Source organism: Pistacia vera, unplaced genomic scaffold, assembly GCF_008641045.1.
Source record: "Pistacia vera cultivar Batoury unplaced genomic scaffold, PisVer_v2 Contig642, whole genome shotgun sequence".
Classification (NCBI taxonomy): domain Eukaryota; kingdom Viridiplantae; phylum Streptophyta; class Magnoliopsida; order Sapindales; family Anacardiaceae; genus Pistacia; species Pistacia vera.
The window spans coordinates 345,528-367,850 of NW_022196493.1; the positions used below are offsets into that span (position 1 = coordinate 345,528).

General features: G+C 32.8%; 3 protein-coding genes across 5 annotated transcripts; 1 reads left to right on the forward strand and 2 right to left on the reverse strand.

Annotated features, from left to right (window-relative positions):
• The first annotated feature begins 1,386 nt into the window (after window positions 1-1,386).
• Window positions 1,387-4,188, forward strand: LOC116111536 (cell number regulator 8-like). The gene is made up of 3 exons (XM_031397710.1): window positions 1,387-1,880; window positions 2,584-2,786; window positions 3,600-4,188. Exons 1-3 carry the CDS (start codon window positions 1,565-1,567, stop codon window positions 3,837-3,839), a joined length of 759 nt encoding a protein of 252 aa, XP_031253570.1. The 5' UTR covers window positions 1,387-1,564; the 3' UTR covers window positions 3,840-4,188.
• Window positions 4,189-9,402: 5,214 nt separating this feature from the next.
• Window positions 9,403-12,145, reverse strand: LOC116111542 (DNA-binding protein S1FA-like). 2 transcript variants are annotated; one of them, XM_031397717.1, is made up of 2 exons: window positions 12,016-12,145; window positions 9,403-9,920 (listed from the first exon to the last, which is right to left on the reverse strand). In XM_031397717.1, the coding sequence occupies exons 1-2, from the start codon at window positions 12,067-12,069 to the stop codon at window positions 9,705-9,707; spliced, it is 270 nt and encodes an 89-aa protein (XP_031253577.1). In that variant the 5' UTR covers window positions 12,070-12,145; the 3' UTR covers window positions 9,403-9,704. The 2 variants fall into 2 exon arrangements, with proteins under 2 accessions (XP_031253577.1, XP_031253578.1); XM_031397718.1 differs by having other exon boundaries at window positions 12,040-12,139.
• A 6,116-nt stretch (window positions 12,146-18,261) lies between these two features.
• On the reverse strand, window positions 18,262-20,979 carry LOC116111533 (DNA-binding protein S1FA-like). Of its 2 annotated transcripts, none has more exons than XM_031397708.1 (2): window positions 20,894-20,979; window positions 18,262-18,779 (listed from the first exon to the last, which is right to left on the reverse strand). In XM_031397708.1, exons 1-2 carry the CDS (start codon window positions 20,921-20,923, stop codon window positions 18,564-18,566), a joined length of 246 nt encoding a protein of 81 aa, XP_031253568.1. In that variant the 5' UTR covers window positions 20,924-20,979; the 3' UTR covers window positions 18,262-18,563. The 2 variants fall into 2 exon arrangements, with proteins under 2 accessions (XP_031253568.1, XP_031253567.1); XM_031397707.1 differs by having other exon boundaries at window positions 20,870-20,977.
• Window positions 20,980-22,323: the final 1,344 nt, after the last annotated feature.

Here is a 22,323-nt window from a genome sequence, read left to right on the forward strand (position 1 = left end):
GAAGAAATACCTACATGCACGCCACCTTAAATGAGTGGCCTAAGAAGAAAAGAATTTGTACAGTCCGTAAGAGTGCATGTAGATGAGGACTATACTCACTCACACGGCCAGGGTTCTGAATCCATGCATCAACCGAGTCCGATCGGCAAAGAATAAGAAAAAATAAGCAAGCAAGAAAGACAAGAAAAGAAGAGAAGAGAAGAAGAAAGAAAAGAATAGAAAGAAATATAGAAAAGAGAGAAGAAAAAAGAATAAGAAACAGAAAAGAAGAGATAGAATGCATCTCTATGTATTTGTGCATTTGCATCTCGTCCATGCGTGCATTTGCATCTCATCCATGCATGATACCATGATTCCTATCATGGATAATGAGAAATTAGAAGAAAGAAAGAACAGAAAGAACAAAGAAAATTAGAACAAAAGAACAGTGAGAACTAGAAATAGTGAAAGAGAAGAGAAAGAATAAAGAGAGAATGAAGAAGAAGAAAAAGAATAAAGTAAGGAAAGAATTCAAAATATGAGCAACGGAGATAAAAGATTAGTATAGCGGATTTACTTACTGAGCAATTAGTGCTCACTCCGTTGATTTCTATGTTTTTGCAGGAAATAGGTGAGAAGCAGTCGAATAGATGTCAAGAAGCAGAGAGAAATGGCACTACTGTCCACTGTTTTTAAGCTATTGTATATGTTACCTTTGTTTATGTACAGAATTAAATATAAAGTAAAGAAATTTTTTGGCCCATTACTTTTCATTTTATGTTTATGTAATTTTTATTATAGTATATTTTTTCCAAGTATATTAGCTAGAAAGAGTCATTACACGGCGCCACCAGAAATCACTGTAATGGTGCGCGATCAACGGGACATGGTCAGTCATGCGCCAGTAAGGCCATTTCACGGCCATAAAAACAGTCTTACCGCGGCACTGGTTTTGGGTATTAACGAAATATAAACTTTTGGTAGAGTAGTCGTATTTTGAAACTTTTTGGGTGGTAAATGTTATTAAAGCAAATCTTGGGTGGGAAAATGGTTTACACAAAAAATAAAATATTTTGAAACAATATCCCCGGATATTAATCTCAAAAATAAAATTGTTTTTTGGGTACAATAATTCATTGCGTCGGAAGCTTCCTGGAAATTATAAGCAGAATATAACGTGTTATTAATTCTCGAGGTCAGAACCATCATATGATTATTGCCACCCCCGATCGGACGCTACTAAAGCGCATTTAAATTCAACAAACCGCGACGAATACGTTTTGCTTTTGTCTCCACATAAACTAAGATCAATTTTCTTTCAAACATTAAAAAATAATAATAATAATAATAATAATAATTCAATTTCTCATCAGATCCATCAAATACGAAATCAAGACAACAGAAAATGGCTAAGACAAAGCGCGTTTAAATTCAACAAACCGCGACGAACACGCTTTGCTTTTGTCTCCTCATCAACTAAGATAAATTTTCTTTCAAACATTAAAAAAAAAAAAAAAATCATTTCATTTCATTCCATTCCATTTCTCATCAGATCCATCAAATACAAAATCAAAACAAACAGAAAATGGCTAACAATAACAAGAACAGCAACAGCAATGATAACGGCACCGTTGATTCAGAGTCCAGTCCTCTTTTGGAGAAGCAGGTGGTAGAAGAAGAAACCAAGAATGAGAAGAAATCGAACGTTCATACCAATCCGCAAGCTGAGAAATCTGAATCTCTGGCGCCGGAATTCGGTGTATATGGTTTGACCGCGAATGGGCTGCCGTTGACTCACGGGAGTGTGATGGGTGAGCCCATGGGCCGAACCCAGTGGGACTCCTCTCTCTGCGCTTGCCTTGGTCGTAATGATGAATTCTGCAGCAGCGATCTTGAAGTTTGTGAGTGATTCTTTATTGGGTTGATTTTGATTTTAATTGTGAATTTGGAAACTTTGTTGACATGATTTTTTAATATTAGGGTTTTTGATTAATTAGATTTTGGGAAAAAAATGGATATCAGTCTTTTTAAAAATGTGTCATTGTAGATTGTACTTATCAAATACAAAGAAATGAAAGAATACCACTCAAGAAGAAGGGAAAGTAAAATTGGCGTTAGAGAAGCTGATGCGAATGAGGTTTGTTAAGACAAATAGCTTGCTTAAAACCAGAATGCTCAGTTACATTCTTGAATGCGTGACGATGATTAACGGTCAAATTATGATTATCTGCAATTTTGATTTTGTTAATTGCGGTAACAGGAGAAGAAATTATTTGTTTCGCATATTCTTCGTGATCTATTTTTGGGTCTTTGTTTGATTATAATCTGGGTTTAATTTGAAAATGGTAATAAATATGAGTTATTTGCTATGTGCAAGGCTTAAATTTAGAGCTTTTAGTATGAATTTGATTGCTTTAGTTCCTATGGCTTTTGTTCCTCTCATTTATACAAGCATTTTGTTCTTAAGAAATTTTATAGCAAATGAATTTAGAATTTGGGTATACAAAGTTTTGAGTCTGGAGATGTAATTTATTTACAAATTTCCAATCCCTAAATGTTTCTTGGTTTCATTTCTTTTGACGGTTAATCTTGATAACTGGTTAGGTCTTCTTGGAAGCATGGCTCCATGTGTGCTGTATGGAAGCAATGTGGAGAGGCTTGGTTCTGCTCCTGGGACCTTTGCAAATCACTGTCTCCCTTACACTTGTCTGTACCTGATTGGAAATGCCGTCTTGCGTTGTAATTTCCTTGCACCTTGTTTTTCATATCCTAGCCGTACAGCTATTCGTAAGAAATTTAACCTGGAGGCAAGTTACTTTTTTATCTCTCCTTCACCTGAGTTTCTATCTACTTGGATGTCTTTTGATCTTTCTGAGATTTTCATAAATTGTTCATTCTTCTTTGCTACATGTTCATCTTAAGAATAATTACATTTTCATTCTTATTTTCCTTTTGCATGTAAACTCAATCTTCTTGTCTCAAATTACTTTAGGCCATAATTTTCTTCAAAACTTTAACTGATTGATTGAAATGGGTCATGGGTTGCTTTTATTCTTCGTACAAATATTTCTCTTTAAATTTAGGGTACAGCTTTGTTGAGTTTGTTTGTTTCAGATAAAAGTGATGCAGTTTTACAGCCTATTGTGCTTTATTACTTGTGTTAACATTTTCTTCATTGTCAGTGTACCATTTTCTATACACTCCTATGAAATTTGATAATTGGTTTGATAATGTTGTGGGCTTGGCATTTTTTGCAATATTTAGTTCTAATTCAGATGATTTAACTTATTTAAGTAAGTACTTGAGCTACAACACTAATTTTCCTTTCAGTACTCTAGATCATTGTTGTCTGTAAATGATTTGTTTTTTAAGTGCCAACATCACTTTGTTCTGAGTTTTCTTTATTTTGCGTTGTGAGAATATGGGACTTCATTACTTGAATCTTTTTCTTAAAATCATTTTGTGTGTGTATATATATATATATATATATTTTTTTTTTTTTTTTTTTTTTTTTTTTTTTTTTTTGATCGAGAATGAAGTGATAAGGAGTGTGCACACCAAAATAACAGTGGAAGAAAGTTGTAAGTTGATTTTTATGATTTGACTTTTGTTTACAACAGGGTAGCTTTGAAGCACTTAACAGGTCTTGTGGGTGTTGCGGAAGCTGTGTGGAAGATGACATGCAACGTGAGCAATGTGAGTCGGCTTGTGATTTTGCAAATCATTTCTTCTGTCACAGATGTGCTCTATGCCAAGAAGGTCGTGAGCTTCGTCGAAGGTTGCCTCCTCCTGGGTTCAATGCTCAACCTGTGTTGGTTATGATTGCCCCAGGGGAACAGACCATGGGCCGTCGAGTCTGAGGACATGCTTACTTGCTATTGTGCCCCAACTCAACATGAATGATTTCTATTAATGTCTATACTTTTAATAACAGGATGTGGTATTGTACAATCATGTTGTTGCCTTATTTGCATCCTCCTGGTTTGTTCGACCTAGTATAAATATGTGATGGATTTGTAGCAGACTTTGCTTATGTTGTGTTTGTTATTGTGTTGCTGAGATGTGTATCCAGACTATGAATGTTAAAGCGAAAGTGCATACCTTAGGTTTGTCAACTATCCTTCTAGTTGCAAGGTTTTACATCTATGCATTTTGTCAAGTCCAGTTGTAAAGGTGAATGAAATGAAATCTTGACATGCTGTATGAAGATAAAATCTCTTCGGATGTTGCTCACAAAATTTTGGTTTTTGTGTATGGTAATGGCTGGCTGTATGTATAGCAGACTGAATTACTCATTGGACTCACGGCTGTTCATGAATACATATCTCTTCCTTGTTTTTATTCTCCAGAGTACATCTTTCTTATAAAGCTTGTGTCCTTTTCATTTGTTTGAAGAATCTGCAGTTTGGCAGTAAGAACCCTTCCATGCTCCGAGTTCATAAGAACCCCTTCTAATTTGAAAGTTTGACAGTAAAAGATTTTCTGATCCTTTTGCCTAGATTTTACCAATGTTTTAAAATCTGGCCTGGCTAGTTTAATCGGGACCCGAAAGCTTCATCGGGTTGGGTTTACATTTTTCTTATTCACCCTAAACCCTAAAATTTGGGATGATAATCGACAAACAATTGAAAGTCAAGATATTGGGGCTTTTGAAGAGAGAGTGTCAATGAGTGTAATGGTGGCAATGAAATTGATTTTCGGGGAGTAAATCGATCGAAAATCGAAAAAAAAACTAGCGTGGCGGCAACAATCGGCTTTTGCCGACAATTAGCGAGGCTAACGAGGGTGGGATGAGGTGGGTTTTGGTTGAGAGTAATGTTGGAAAAGTAACCTGCCCAACCCGATCCGCAGTGAGTTACTGATTTTGGCAGGCCGGTCCTAACCCGCCCGCCAACAAAGGCAGGCTGGGTTAGGCCCATCATTTTTTGGGGATTGGCTGGCCCAGCCTGGCCCACCAACCCTAACCCACCGGGTTAGGCTGCGGGCCGAGCTGGGTTAGCCCCCTTTTTGGATTTTTTTATTTTGTTTTGTTTAATTAACTTTTCAAATGAATAATTAACAATTTATAAATGAATAAATGTAATTGTTTTCAGTTAACTTTTCAAATATCAATAATTCAATTAAATTAATTTTTTTTTTTAACATTTCAAATATTAATTCAATTTTAATACAATAAAATTGTAATATAAGAAAAATTAGATTTATTCATTTATCAAAAAATAAATAAGAAATTACAACAATTATTGCCTCGTTTAAAACCTCACCAAGAAAAACCCAATGTGACAAAAACTTGATAAAGAAAAAAGAGTGCAATAATTGACAATTAATTTACAAGTTACAATTTACAAAACAACTAATTTGGGGGTGGTTGACTAGGACCTCCCTCATCCATATCATCTACATTACAAAATTGAAATGATTCTATTAAAGTATCGTCGACAACCTCGTATTGATCTTGATGGCGAGACCGTTCCCAATCTCGAAGACATGTGAGGACTTTAATCATTTTTGGAGTAAGTTTAGTCCTCCATTCATTTAAAATTCTTCCACTTGCACTAAATGTTTGTTCGGATGAGACGGTTGAGGTAGGAACAGCGAAAACATCCAAGGCAAGTCTTGATAATACCGAAAAAATACATTTTCCGGCTTTCCAATATTCTAAGACATCAAAGTTGGCTCTCTGTTGTGGATCTGCTAATAACATTTTGAGGGTTACCAAATATTGTTGAAGCTCATTACTCTGTAATTGCATGGAGGACAGTATATTAGTTGTCGTTGGTGGTGGTGGTGCTTCTAAAGAGGAGGTTGTGCTTCGGATTCGAGTCCTCTTCGGCCTATTCAGTACACTCCAAGAGTAGAAGTCTTCATTTGTTTCTTCTGATGCAACTTCCCTGGATATTTCGCCTCTTTGCGGGCTCCCATACATGTTTTCATAGTGGAAATATACTTCTGCAAGACAATTTTTTACCTCTCCTATTTGATTGGCATATGCTTCGGTTTGTAAATTTTCATTTAAATTGTCTAAACCATTTTCTAAACCTGCTAATTTAATTCTATGATCAAATATAGCACCTAAACAATAAAGAAAAGGAATAGGTTCCCAATATTTAAAAAAAAAAAAAAAATTTATTGCCTTTATTGGTTCCTTTAAAATTTTATTGTTTTTGTTTTTTGTAAATAACTCTGAAATTTTTATAATTGTATGTATTACCAATGGACTAGTAGGATCATACACACCAGAAAGTTGTAAAGTGGGTTAGTAAAAAATTTTAATAAAAGAATGAAATATTTTAGCTATATGCCAATCATTTTCTACCAAATAATGAGGACCTATATTATTTGCTACAAAATAACTAATTATATTAGCATAAGGTAAACATGAATCAAGCATTAAATAAGTACTATTCCATCTACCCAGGATGTCTAACACAAAAGTTCTAAAAGCATATTGATTTTATACAAGCATCTTGAAATTCAGTATTTCTTTATTACTACCAGTAATCCAAGCTAAACATTCGCTAATTCTATCAATATTTTCTTAATTGTTTTCATACCACTTTTCACAATTAAATTAATAATGTGACATGCATAACGTTGGTGAAAAAACTTCAAATGTTATAAAAAGGATAATTACTTTGAAAAAAATCTATAGCTGTATATTAGCACTTGCATTATCTAAAGTTAAACTTATCATTTTATTAACAATATCATAATCTTCTAAAACTTCAACAATTTTATTATAAATTTGTTTACCACTATGATCCACATCCATTATCTAAATCCTAATAAAGATTTATTTAATACATTGTTATCAAAATAATGACTGGTTACACAAATATAATTGTTAACTCTACCACTCAAATGTCGGTAGTAGAGTCACATAACATGGCAACTATGATTTTTATTTTTTAATTCTAATTTCATTTTCCTAAACAATTTTATTAAATCATTTCTAGTTACAGTTTTAGAATAACTTTTAAATCCTGGAAAAAATGAATTTTTAATAAATCTTTCAAAATATTATCTTCAGCCATATTAATAGGTTGACCGTTTCGACAATATATAAAGCTAATTATTCCCTATATACATCAGAATTATAACGTCAAGTAGTACCCATATTAGTTATTTGAGTTTGATTGGTTTCTCTATTTCCATGTTGAGCAATATGTTTTAGCATGCCTTTTTAAAATACTAGTCATTACCTGAATCAGCTTATAAACATTTTACAATACTTGCATCTTGCTCTTCAATTAGAACTTATTTTTTGCCTCGTAAAACTTATCGAAATGCGCCCAAATGTCTGATGTGTGTCTGTCGTTGCTTTCGACAGCAGTTGATGAACCCGCTTAAGCTTGAGATAAAGTTGGACGAGGACGACGATTACGAGGACGACTTCTAGAACCACCGAGAGCTATAGGTGTAGCAACATGGGGAGGAATCGGGGGCATATTTTGAGGTGTATCGGATTCTGAGACTTGGAAAGCGGGACTATTTGAATCTCCTCCTACATTCATGTTAGTAAATTCAGCGGGACTAGGACTAGGATAGTAGTTTCCTTCATCATTGAAATTGATGGGAGAGAAATATCTATCTATTGTAGTTGAAAAAAAATTGGTGTAGAAGAAATAAAAAATTAAAGAAGGAGAATTGGAATATGGAAAATGGAAAATTGGAAATATGAATTGAAAATTGCAAAAACTAATAAAAATTAAAATAAAAGCAAATTGATAACAAAGAGATTAAGAGAATAATTAAAAGATTTCAATAGAGATTAAAGATTAGAGAGAACGAGAGAATTTAAGTTGTGAGAAAATATGAGAGTTTATGGCCAATTTATAAAAAAAAAAAAAATTAGGAAAAGAAAATGACGAAAAAGACCCCTCCAACAGCTATAAAACGGTTATATTTCAAGGTTAAAAAAGGAATTCGAAAAAAAAATTAATTTTGTTTAAAATTAATTTTGTTTTTTTCTTAATTTTTTTTTCGGCAAACCCGCGAGTCAACCTAGCGGGTTGGCCGTTGTTGCAACAACCAACCAGTCGAATTGGCAACAGCCAACCCGCAGGTCAACCCAACGGGTTGGAGATCCTTTCTCCAAAAAGGACAAAATAGCAACCCGCGGGTTGCCGGGTTGCCATATATCAACCCGACCCGCCCGGGGGTTTCATGAGGGTTGGGTTCAACCAGGCCCGTCTTATTAGCGGTCCAGGTTGAACCCTCTTTAATGCAGGCCGAGTTACGGTTGACCCGCCTAACCTGGCCATTTGTTCCACCTTTAGTCGAGAGGAAGATGAGAGTATTTTCGGGGTGATGGAGAGGGTCATCAACGTCAGCATCAATGAGATCTAGCTTGGAATGCCAACGTTGGCGTAAGTGAGATCTGGCCGAAATTTAATTTCGGCCAAATCTTGGGTAGATTTTCAAGGGAATGGGCTCAAGGCACGATTGGGCTGCCGCCAACTAGTTGCCAACCGATTTGTATTTGGAGTGTGTTTGCCAAATTTCAAACCTATAAGGACTTAACGAATATTTAGGCGTGTATTCACTGAATTTTAAGACCTTTTGTCACCCAGTTTGACTGATGGTCAACCCGAGACCCAGCAACTTTGCCGTGTTTTACCCCGTATTGGGTTTTAAAACATTGGATTTTATCAAAAGTGAAAAGCAAACAACTTTCACTTTTTACACATGATTCAGCACTTAAGCTTGGATTTATAATTGGATCATATCATTTTTATAAGAATAATGTTACACTTACAAAAAAATCTTAAAAATATCTTCATATAAAGTGATTTGATAAAAAATAAATAGAAAAATAAATATAATATAATAAATTTAACTTTTAGTTTCACTCTTTGGTTCATTTTTTACTACCTGACTTTATATAAAAAATTTTATAAATATAGTATTATTGTTTTTGCAATAATCTGCAAATTCTTTCCATAATGCTTCTAACAAATAAAATCACACGAGCAAGTCAGATGCGGTTTACAAGCCATTTAAAAGCTTGAATAGAATTAGCAGCGTATCAACTGCAGCTTGCACCAATTACAAACTACTTATTTGTATAAAGACTATAGGATTTAAAAAGTAATATTACAACCACAACCTATTCTTACAAACTTTCTCTCACAACTCTAACGTAATAACTCGTAACTGATCAACCACAATTTATCAAACGAAATAACCCATTATAAACCGATCAATTACAAACTATCACATCAAGGTTATAAAAGAAAATTTGTAAATAAAAGTTACAGGGAACATTTTCTGGGTTTAAATAAGCTTTACTTGACAAGGGTACCAAGAATTTGTACCTCCCGTTATCTACGTAAATTATCCTATCATTATCGAGTTGTGAAGGGCAGAACCCCATGAAAAATGTAGCTCTCGCCAGCCTTTCTATCACATGTTCAAAGAAAATATTAAAATGGTCATCTTGTTATTAATGAGGGAGGTAAATCCAGAATGCTGCAGCAACTGAAGACACTAAAGGACGTGAGAAAAATCAACATGCATATGATGGAAAAACAACATTTTTACCTCCTAGTCCACCCAAGAATAGGGTTAACTTCTAATTATGAGATAAAATTTCTAACCAAGACAATGAAAGAAACACGGTGAATAACTGGACAACTCTCTTGACACCAAATCTGGAGAAAAATTCTGCACACAGACAGTTTAACAATTAACACGGAGGAGAACCAAAACCATTTCTTAAATTTCTACTCTCCTGGTGCTGAGACACCTTGCTTCAGTCTTTCTCTTTTCATCTTCTTCTTGGAGACGGGCTTCTTCTTTTTGGGGGGCAGATTCTTCTGCGCATACATGTAAAGCACAATATTGCCTATTAGAAATATCAACAGCAGTCCCACTACAACTAGCAGTACTACCAATCCTGGGTTGAACCCTTTGGCTTCAGCATTCTTAACCGCATCTCGCTATTCCCATAAAAAACAAGAGATGTTTACATCAGTACACATTAGACAACAATTCAAAAGGAGAACATGATGAAACTAATCACAAAATTTATATTCTGAAAGCATAATCATCTTGTTTGTGTTAATGCATTAGTATCAACCACAGTGTGCAGTTCTTCTGCATATTGTTCTAATCATAATACAGTCTGCATGCCACATATTCTCGAGAGAAATAGACATCAAGGTGGGCAAAACATCACAAAAAAATTTCTATACAATAAAAGTTTGTATGCATTCAGATACTAAAGCTCTAGAATACTAGAAGCCTTTACTTATTCACATGAATCATGAAGATGTCCACAGCGTCACCTGCCAACTCGGGCAAACATCAAGATTTCTATATAACATTCATTTGTAAAGATGTTTGCAGTGGGCAGGGTATATCCTGCGGTCACATTAACCAGTTGTGGAGATAGAAATTCAGTTGAGGAGAGGCACAATCAAACATTAATATAATTTAAGATTTACAATCTCCAACAATATAAGACTTAAAATGTAATTAATCAGAAATGACTTAACCACACAAAAGAATAAGATTAGTGAAAGGAATATGAGAAAAAGAGAGATCAGTAAAACACTTTTCCAGGTTTAAGTATAGTTTAACAGAAACAACAACAACAACAAAACACACACACACACAAAAAATATAAAAACAAACTTTGAATCATGGGATGATGTAAAAAAAGAAAATTCTCCTTTTGCAAAAGACCCTGATTCTTAGCGAAAAAGGCCCATGACAATATACATCTTCTTACCACTAAAACTTAATTAAATTTAGGGATAAAGAAACTTTTGTCTTTCCAATCTCAACTACTATAAATAAATTTGATCAAATATATGAAACAGAGCTTAAATTAGTTTTAATACAAGGCCCCATTTGTCTTTTTATTCAGCTTGATAGTTGGGTTGTATAATTTGGAAAATAATAAAAATTATTGAGGGTATTTTAGAAATAACTAATTAATGAACTTTCAAAGATTATCAAGGGTATGAGCCCGAATTGAAGTATAACTTCACAGCAGACAGATATTACCTGCAGTCATGGCTAATTGACCGGTCAATAACCAAACTGATGGGTTGATCAAATTTGGACAACCAAGTCAAACTGACCTTAATAAAACCAGGCCAAAAAAGCAGTCAAAAACAAAAATCATGATCAAGCTCTAACATAAACGATCCACAAACTAAAATAAAATAAAAAAAGGGTATTTGGTTGATGGTCCTAAAGTAATTTTCTAAATCTAAAAAACAATTTACCGTTTTTCTTATAAAATCCAAAAAGAACAGCTCTCAAAACCTTTCTATTGGTTGCTAATTTTACAGAGTTATTTGAGATAGAAGTGGGTACTCCGGGTTGAAAGTTATGACTACAATTGGACCCAATAAGATAAAATACCTCAAGTAGGTTCTGAACCTCTCATCCCTCGGTTAAAGGTTTCTAGAATTGTATGAAATAATTGGTCATGAAAACACTCAATTAATCGTCATTTTTTGATAATTTCCAATGTCTCTTCTTTTTCCAAACCAAAGGCTTGACGCTAAATTGTAAATTAAAAAAAAAAAATCTAGAGTTCTTCAGGATGTGCATCGACTATGCTTAAAAGTACAAACAAAAAATAAAAAATTCCGATATTAAAAGAATTTAGAATTAAATGATGGACCAACACCACATAGCCGGAGCCGGTTGTGTCAACATTCACAAAGAATCAACCCAATTAAAAAATGAATTTCAAACAAGACGACCAACCCATGCATAAAAACAGCTATCAATTAACAGAAAAATCAAAATATTCCAAAAGAGACAATGATATATAACGGCAATCAGATATCAAATTCATCGAATTTCTCAGAAATCAACATGCAATCCATGCACAAACTGAATTTGAATTATTATAAAAAATAAAATGCAAAAAACAATAGATCAAGGTGAAAATAAGTCAGGAATGATTTTTAAAGAACTAGATCTTGGAATTAGAAACGAAAATCAAATTCTAGGAAACAGATCTCGAGGATCAGCAGATAAATTAGAGAAGAATATAAAATAAAAAATTAATACCATGCGATCAAATGAGGGAGGGACCTTATCGCCGAACTCGAAGTCGTCATCCATGGAAGAGATCAACTCACAGCACCAAATGTAATAGAGAAGATTCCAGAAAACAAAAGGGTGCTTTTGGATCTAAAACGAGGAAATGAAAATCTGAGATTTTATAGCACAGAATCTAGCTTTCTATTCCTTGGGCCGCTCTATGGGTCACTTCATATTGGGCTATTGTGGATGCTGTTAGGCCCATTGATTTTCTTAACAACCCAATATTAGTAGGATTTATTTTATTTTCCTCCTATTAGATCGTCTAGTATATAAATTCATCCGCTTTGTTTTAGTAGAGATTTTTTTAATAATTTTACGAGGGAATGTTTGATACTTCAAAGAGTACGTTTGACAATAATATTTTATTATTAAAAAAATAAGGTTATCAGTGAGATATATAACTTTGAAAATTAACAAGTATAAATTATTATTATGTTTGGTTTGTGTGATCTATATTAATAATTAACGCGTTTAGTTAACTGCAATGACATAATACTCGGATATTATTTTATTGAAATGTCATTTACAAGATTACATATAAGTATATATATTGCTATATATATATATATATGGGCATTTTTGTCCAAATAATTAATTAATGGGGTTAAAGAAGTCATTCAACAAGATGAGTTAATTGTTATTTGACATCAATAGGAGGACATTTGTGTCCAAATTTTTTATTAAGAGGAACAAAAATATGATTACCATGTAATATTAAAATATTAACCTCTAAGGTAGCAATCATATTACTTCCTATATATTCGTTGATTATTACTTCGTAATAATATATTACTGTAATCTTTTATTACTTTTTGAATCAAATAAAGTAATATCCCGAGTAATCTTTCTAGGGTTATAACCAAACGCCCTGAAAAATGAGTTTTTGACATTTTTTAGGGGTTTCTAATACTTTACGAATAAGTTTAATAATAAACGATCTTACAGGTGTAAAATGAAATAAACACATATTTATAATTAAAATTTCAACATCAATTGAAATATTTAAATCACGATTGATCACTTATAAAATCTGCTTTTGCAAGCAAAGCATTGGCTTCACTTTACTAGCATGTTTATAAAGTCAATGCGTCAATGAGATTTAAAAGTAATTGATAGTGCTTAAAAGATGGAGAGTTTGTTAAAGATATTATAATTAATCATTTGATATTGAAGTTTAAGTTGTAACCAAATTTGCTGTGTTACGTTCATGAATGGTTTAAGTTTTAGGATCAATCATCAATCAATCTGCCATCTCATTCAATATTACAATGGATGGGTAGTGATGATAACATTAACATATCAAATCTTTTTCACTTAACTCAAATATCTCGTTTTGTTTTTGACTATTTATAATTTAAATATATTATAAATTATCTTAGTATGATTTGAATAAACATAGAAAAATTATGGTTATGCTATGGAACTGAGATGTCAAAAGTTTTTATAAAAAAAATAAAGATAAAATTAATACAAAAATAAAAATTTAATTATTAACAAGTGTGACTTTCTTTAGTCTAGTACTACTTGTATCGAAATCTATTACTGTTTATTTGTTGAAATAGGACGATAGGGGTATGGCAGCTCTGGGCCGATAGGGTAAATTAGTTGCATTTAAAAGGACAATGATGGAAGAACGAATATTTATAATTGTGGGACTTAAAAGTCATTGATTCATAAAATCCATTTTTATAACCCAACCACTGTGACCTAGATTTTGACTTTTTTTTCTGCCTAAAGATCATTAAATTATAATTTAAGTATTATGACATCATTCAAAAAAAAATTATAATAGAATTTCATAAGAGATCCAAAGGTTCATATTGTTATTAATGAGGGAGGTAAATCCAGAATGCTGCAGCAACTGAAGAAACTAAAGGACGTGAGAAAAATCAACATGATATGATGGAAAAAAACAACATTTTTACCTCCTAGTCTACCCAAGAATAGGGTTAACTTCATTATGAGATAAAATTTCTAACCAAGACAATGAAATACACGGTGAATAACTGCACACTCTCTGACACCAAATCTGGAGAAAATTCTGCACACAGACAGTTAACATTAACACGGAGCCAAAACCATTTCTTAAATTTCTACTCTCCTGGTGCTGAGACACCTGCTTCAGTCTTTCTTTTCATCTTCTTCTTGGAGACAGGCTTCTTCTTTTTGGGGGGCAGATTCTTCTGCGCATACATGTAAAGCACAATATTGCCTATTAGAAATATCAACAGCAGTCCCACTACAACTAGCAGTACTACCAACTGGGTTGAACCCTTTGGCTTGAGCATTCTTACCGCATCTCGCTATCCCATAAAAAACAAGAGATGTTTACACAGTACACATTAGACAACAATTCAAAAGGAGAACATGTGAAACAATCACAAAATTATATTCTGAAAGCATAATCGTCTGTTTGTGTTAGCATTAGTATCAACCACAGTGTTAGTTCTTCTGCATATTGTTCTAATCATAATACAGTCTGCATGCCACATATTCTCGAGAGAAATAGACATCAAGGTGGGCAAAACATCACAAAAAAATTTCTATACAATAAAAGTTTGTATGCATTCAGATACTAAAGCTCTAGAATACTAGAAGCCTTTACTTATTCACATGAATCATGAAGATGTCCACAGCGTCACCTGCCAACTCGGGCAAACATCAAGATTTATATAACATTCATTTGTAAAGATGTTTGCAGTGGGCAGGGTATAACCTGCGGTCACATTAACCAGTTGTGGGATAGAAATCAGTTGAGGAGAGGCACAATCAAACATTAATATAATTTAAGATTTACAATCTCCACAATATAAGACTTAAAATGTAATTAATCAGAAATGACTTAACCACACAAAAGAATAAGATTGTGAAAGGAATATGAGAAAAAGAGAGATCAGTAAAACACTTTTCCAGGTTTAAGTATAGTTAACAGAAACAACAACAAAAAACAAAACACACACACACACAAATATAAAAACAAACTTTGAATCATGGGATGATGTAAAAAAGAAAATTTCCTTTTGCAAAAGACCCTGATTCTTAGCGAAAAAGGCCCATGAAAATATACATCTTCTTACCACTAAAACTAATTAAATTTAGGGATAAAGAACTTTTGTCTTTCCAATCTCATCTACTATAATAAATTTGATCAAATATATGAAACATGAGCTAAATTAGTTTTAATACAAGGCCCATTTGTCTTTTATTCAGCTTGTTAGTTAGGTTGTATAATTTGGAAAATAATAAAATTATAGGGTATTTTAGAAATAACTAATTAATGAACTTTCAAAGATTAGCAAGGGTATGAGCCCGAATGAAGTATAAACTTCACAGCAGACAGATATAACCTGCAGTCATGGCTAAATAACCGGTAATAACCACACTGAGGGTTGATCAAATTTGGACCACGAGTCAAACTGACCTTAATAAAACCAGGCCAAAAAAGCAGTCAAAAACAAAAATCATGATCAAGCTCTAACATAAACGATCCAAACAAAAATAAAATAAAAAAAGGGTATTTGGTGATGTGTGTCCTAAGTAATTTCTAAATCTAAAAAAACATTTACGTTTTTCTTATAAAATCCAAAAAGAACAGCTCTCAAAACCTTTCTATTGGTTGCTAATTTTACAGAGTTATTTGAGATAGAAGTGGGTACACCGGGTTGAAAGTTATGACTACAATGGACCCTATAAGATAAAATACTAAGTAGGTTTGATCTACCACTCCAAATATCGGCAGTTAGAGTCACACTAACATGACAACTATGTATTTTATTTTTTAATTCTAATTTCATTTTCCTAAACAATTTTATTAAATCATTTCTAGTTGCACTTTTAGAATAACTTTTAAATCCTGGAAAAAATGAATTTTTAATAAATCTTTCAAAATATTTATCTTCAGTCATATTAATAGGTTGATCAATTGCAGCAATATATAAAGCTAATTGTTCCCTATATACATCAGAATTATAACGCCAAGTAGTACTCATATTAGTTATTTGAGTTTAATTGGTTTCTCTATTTCCATATTGAACAATATGTTTATTAGCATGCCTTTTTAAAATACTAGTACAATTACCTGAATCAGCTTTATAAACATTTCCACAATACTTGCATCTTGCTTTCTTCACTTGAACTCTATTTTCTGCCTCGTAAAACTTATCGAAATGCACCAAAACGTCTGATTTGTGTCTGTCGTCACTTTCGACAGCAGTTGATGAACCCGCTTCAGCTTGAGATGAAGTTGGATGAGGACGACGATTACGAGGACGACTTCTAGAACCACTGGGAGCTATAGGTGTAGCAGCATGGGGAGGAATCGGGGGCATATTTTAAGGTGTATCGGATTCTGAGACTGGGAAAGCGAGTCTATTTGAATCTCCTCATGCATTCATGTTAGTAAATTCAGTGGGACTAGGACTAGGATAGTAGTTTTCTTCATCATTGAAATTGATGGGAGAGAAATATCTATCCATTGTAGTTGAAAACAAAATTTGATGTAGAAGAAATAAAAAATTAAAGAAGGAGAATTGGAATATGAAAAATTGCAAATATGAATTGAAAATTGCAAAAACTAATAAAAATTAAAATAAGAGCAAATTGATAACAAAGAGATTAAGAGAATAATTAAGAGATTTCAACAGAGATTAGAGATTAGAGAGAATGAGAGAATTTGAGTTGTGAGAAAATATGAGAGTTTAGGGCCAATTTATAAAAAAAAAAAAAAAATGGGAAAAGAAAATGACAAAAAAGACCCCTACAACTGCTATAAAACGGCTATATTTCAAGGGTAAAAGGGGAATTCAAAAAAAAATTAATTTTGTTCTTTTTTTAATTTTTTTTTTGCCAACCCGCCAACCCAATGGGTTGGCGGTCCTTTCTCCAAAAAGGACAAAATATTGGGTTGGTGGTCCTTTCTCCAAAAAGGACAAAATAGCAACCTGCAGGTCGCCAGGTTGCCATATATCAACTCGGCCCGCCCGAGGGTTGCATGCGGGTTGGGTTCAACTAGGCCCGCCTTATTGGTGGTCTAGGTTGAACCCTCTTTAATGCGGGCCGGGTTAGGGTTGACCCGCCTAACCTGGCCCATTTGTTCCACCTTTAGTCGAGAGGAAGATGAGAGTATTTTCGAGGTGATGGGGAGGGTCGTAGACGTCAGCATCAGTGAGATCTAACTTGGAATGCCAACGTTGGCATAAGTGAGATCTAGCCGAAATCAAATTTCGGCCAGATCTTGGGTAGATTTTCAAGGGAATGGGTTTAAGGCACGATTGGGTTGCCGCCAACTAGTTGCCAGCTGATTTGTATTTGAAGTGTGTTTGCCAAATTTCAAACCTATAGGGACTTAACGAATTTTTAAGGGTGTATTCACTGAATTTTAAGAACTTTTGTCATCCAATTTGCCGTGTTTTACCTCGAATTGGGTTTTAAAACATTGGATTTTATCAAAAGTGGGAAGCAAACAACTTTCACTTTTTACGCATGATTCAACACTAAAGCTTGGATTTAAAATTGGATCATATCATTTTTGTAAGAATAATATTACACTTACAAAAAAATCTTAAAAATATCTTCGTATAAAGTTATTTGATAAAAAATAAATAAAAAAGTGAATATAATATAATAAATTTGATTTTTTATTTCACTTTTTTATTCTTTTTTTACTACCTCGCTTTGTATGAAAATTTTTATAAGTATAGTATTATTGTTTTTGCAATAATCTGCAAATTCTTTCCATAATGCTTCTAGCAAATCAAATCACACGAGATGCGGTTTACGAAAGCCATTTAAAAGCTTGAATAGAATTAGCAGTGCATCTATTGCAGCTTGCACCACTTACAAACTACTTGTTTGTATAAAGACTATAGGATTTAAAAAGTAATATTGCAACCACAACCTATTCTTACAAACTTTCTCTCACAACTCTAACGTAATAACTCGTAACTGATCAACCACAATTTATCAAACGAAATAACCCATTATAAACCGATCAATTACAAACTATCACATCAAGGTTATAAAAGAAAATTTGTAAATAAAAGTTACAGGTAACATTTTCTGGGTTTAAATAAGCTTTACTTGACAAGGGTACCAAGAATTTGTACCTCCCGTTATCTACGTAAATTATCCTATCATTATCGAGTTGTGAAGGGCAGAACCCCATGAAAAATGTAGCTCTCGCCAGCCTTTCTATCACATGTTCAAAGAAAATATTAAAATGGTCATCTTGTTATTAATGAGGGAGGTAAATCCAGAATGCTGCAGCAACTGAAGACACTAAAGGACGTGAGAAAAATCAACATGCATATGATGGAAAAACAACATTTTTACCTCCTAGTCCACCCAAGAATAGGGTTAACTTCTAATTATGAGATAAAATTTCTAACCAAGACAATGAAAGAAACACGGTGAATAACTGGACAACTCTCTTGACACCAAATCTGGAGAAAAATTCTGCACACAGACAGTTTAACAATTAACACGGAGGAGAACCAAAACCATTTCTTAAATTTCTACTCTCCTGGTGCTGAGACACCTTGCTTCAGTCTTTCTCTTTTCATCTTCTTCTTGGAGACGGGCTTCTTCTTTTTGGGGGGCAGATTCTTCTGCGCATACATGTAAAGCACAATATTGCCTATTAGAAATATCAACAGCAGTCCCACTACAACTAGCAGTACTACCAATCCTGGGTTGAACCCTTTGGCTTCAGCATTCTTAACCGCATCTCGCTATTCCCATAAAAAACAAGAGATGTTTACATCAGTACACATTAGACAACAATTCAAAAGGAGAACATGATGAAACTAATCACAAAATTTATATTCTGAAAGCATAATCATCTTGTTTGTGTTAATGCATTAGTATCAACCACAGTGTGCAGTTCTTCTGCATATTGTTCTAATCATAATACAGTCTGCATGCCACATATTCTCGAGAGAAATAGACATCAAGGTGGGCAAAACATCACAAAAAAATTTCTATACAATAAAAGTTTGTATGCATTCAGATACTAAAGCTCTAGAATACTAGAAGCCTTTACTTATTCACATGAATCATGAAGATGTCCACAGCGTCACCTGCCAACTCGGGCAAACATCAAGATTTCTATATAACATTCATTTGTAAAGATGTTTGCAGTGGGCAGGGTATATCCTGCGGTCACATTAACCAGTTGTGGAGATAGAAATTCAGTTGAGGAGAGGCACAATCAAACATTAATATAATTTAAGATTTACAATCTCCAACAATATAAGACTTAAAATGTAATTAATCAGAAATGACTTAACCACACAAAAGAATAAGATTAGTGAAAGGAATATGAGAAAAAGAGAGATCAGTAAAACACTTTTCCAGGTTTAAGTATAGTTTAACAGAAACAACAACAACAACAAAACACACACACACACAAAAAATATAAAAACAAACTTTGAATCATGGGATGATGTAAAAAAAGAAAATTCTCCTTTTGCAAAAGACCCTGATTCTTAGCGAAAAAGGCCCATGAAAATATACATCTTCTTACCACTAAAACTTAATTAAATTTAGGGATAAAGAAACTTTTGTCTTTCCAATCTCATCTACTATAAATAAATTTGATCAAATATATGAAACATGAGCTTAAATTAGTTTTAATACAAGGCCCCATTTGTCTTTTTATTCAGCTTGTTAGTTAGGTTGTATAATTTGGAAAATAATAAAAATTATTGAGGGTATTTTAGAAATAACTAATTAATGAACTTTCAAAGATTAACAAGGGTATGAGCCCGAATTGAAGTATAACTTCACAGCAGACAGATATTACCTGCAGTCATGGCTAATTGACCGGTCAATAACCAAACTGATGGGTTGATCAAATTTGGACAACCAAGTCAAACTGACCTTAATAAAACCAGGCCAAAAAAGCAGTCAAAAACAAAAATCATGATCAAGCTCTAACATAAACGATCCACAAACTAAAATAAAATAAAAAAAGGGTATTTGGTTGATGGTCCTAAAGTAATTTTCTATATCTAAAAAACAATTTACCCTTTTTCTTATAAAATCCAAAAAGAACAGCTCTCAAAACCTTTCTATTGGTTCCTAATTTTACAGAGTTATTTGAGATAGAAGTGGGTACTCCGGGTTGAAAGTTATGACTACAATTGGACCCAATAAGATAAAATACCTCAAGTAGGTTCTGAACCTCTCATCCCTCGGTTAAAGGTTTCTAGAATTGTATGAAATAATTGGTCATGAAAACACTCAATTAATCGTCATTTTTTGATAATTTCCAATGTCTCTTCTTTTTCCAAACCAAAGGCTTGACGCTAAATTGTAAATTAAAAAAAAAAAATCTAGAGTTCTTCAGGATGTGCATCGACTATGCTTAAAAGTACAAACAAAAAATAAAAAATTCCGATATTAAAACAATTTAGAATTAAATGATGGACCAACACCACATAGCCGGTTGTGTCAACATTCACAAAGAATCAACCCAATTAAAAAATGAATTTCAAACAAGACGACCAACCCATGCATAAAAACAGCTATCAATTAACAGAAAAATCAAAATATTCCAAAAGAGACAATGATATACAACGGCAATCAGATATCAAATTCATCGAATTTCTCAGAAATCAACATGCAATCCATGCACAAACTGAATTTGAATTATTATAAAAAATAAAATGGCAAAAAACAATAGATCAAGGTGAAAATAAGTCAGGAATGATTTTAAAGAACTAGATCTTGGAATTAGAAACGAAAATCAAATTCTAGGAAACAGATCTCGAGGATCAGCAGATAAATTAGAGAAGAATAAAAAATAAAAAATTAATACCATGCGATCAAATGAGGGAGGGACCTTATCGCCGAACTCGAAGTCGTCATCCATGGAAGAGATCAACTCACTGCACCAAATGTAATAGAGAAGATTCCAGAAAACAAAAGGGTGCTTTTGGATCTAAGACGAGGAAAATGAAAATCTGAGATTTTATAGCACGGAATCTAGCTTTCTATTCCTTGGGCCGCTCTACGGGTCACTTCGTATTGGGCCATTGTGGATGCTGTTAGGCCCATTGATTTTCTCAACAACCCAATATTAGTAGGATTTATTTTATTTTCCTCCTATTAGATCGTCTAGTATATAAATTCATCCGCTTTGTTTTAGTAGAGATTTTTTTAATAATTTTACGAGGGAATGTTTGATACTTTAAAAGGTGCGTTTGGTGACAATATTTTATTATTAAAAAGATAGGGTTATTAGTGAGACATATAACTTTAAAAATTAACAAGTATAAATTATCATTATGTTTGGTTTGTGCGATCTGTATTAATAATTAATGTGTTTGGTTAACTGCAATTACATAATACTCAGATATTATTTTATTGAAATGTCATTTACAAGATTACATATAAGTATATATATTGCTATTATTATTATTATTATTATTATTATTATTGATATATATATATATAGGGCATTTTTGTCCAAATAATTAATTATTGAGAATAAAGAAGTTATTCAACAAGATAGGTTAATTGTTGTTTGGTTGGTAGCAATTACATAATATTCACATACTATTTTACTGAAATGCCCTTTACAAGATTATATATATATATATTACTATTGTTATTATATATATTATTGTTGTTGTTGTTATTATATATATATATGGGGCATTTTTGTCCAAATAATTAATTAATGGAGTTAAAGAAGTCATTCAACAAGATGAGTTAATTGTTATTTGATATCAATAGGAGGACATTTGTGTCCAAATTTTTTATTAAGAGGAACAAAAATATGATTACCATGTAATATTAAAATATTACTCTCTAAGGTGACAATCACATTACTCCTTATATATTTGTTGCTTATTACTTTGTGATAATATATTACAGTAATCTTTTATTACTGTTTGAATCAAATAAAGTAATATCCCGAGTAATCTTTCTAGGGTTATAACCAAACGCCCTGAAAAAGTAGTTTTTGACATTTTTTAGGGGTTTCTAATACTTTATGAATAAGTTTAACAATAAACGATCTTACCGGTGTAAAATGAAATAAACACATATTTATAATTAAAATTTCAACATCAATTGAAATTATTTAAATCACGATTGATCACTTATAAAATATGTTTTTGCAAGCAAAGCATTGGCTTCACTTTACTAGCATATTTATAAAGTCAATGCGTCAATGAGATTTAAAAGTAATTGATAGTGCTTAAAAGATGGAGAGTTTGTTAAAGATATTATAATTAATCATTTGATATTAAAGTTTAAGTTGTAACC

What these genes read in the sequence shown, in the direction of transcription:
- LOC116111533 (XM_031397707.1), bottom strand. Translation starts at nt 20,923, where the DNA reads ATGGATGACGACTTCGAGTTCGGCGATAAGGTCCCTCCCTCATTTGAT. An exon ending in CTCCCTCATTTGATCGCATG is followed by an intron (nt 18,780 to 20,869) that starts GTATTAATTTTT and finishes TTATGGGAATAG; the next exon opens with CGAGATGCGGTTAAGAATGC.
- LOC116111542 (XM_031397717.1), bottom strand. Translation starts at nt 12,069, where the DNA reads ATGGATGACGACTTCGAGTTCGGCGATAAGGTCCCTCCCTCATTTGAT. An exon ending in CTCCCTCATTTGATCGCATG is followed by an intron (nt 9,921 to 12,015) that starts GTATTAATTTTT and finishes TTATGGGAATAG; the next exon opens with CGAGATGCGGTTAAGAATGC.
- LOC116111536 (XM_031397710.1), top strand. Translation starts at nt 1,565, where the DNA reads ATGGCTAACAATAACAAGAACAGCAACAGCAATGATAACGGCACCGTT. An exon ending in CAGCAGCGATCTTGAAGTTT is followed by an intron (nt 1,881 to 2,583) that starts GTGAGTGATTCT and finishes ATAACTGGTTAG; the next exon opens with GTCTTCTTGGAAGCATGGCT. An exon ending in GTAAGAAATTTAACCTGGAG is followed by an intron (nt 2,787 to 3,599) that starts GCAAGTTACTTT and finishes TGTTTACAACAG; the next exon opens with GGTAGCTTTGAAGCACTTAA.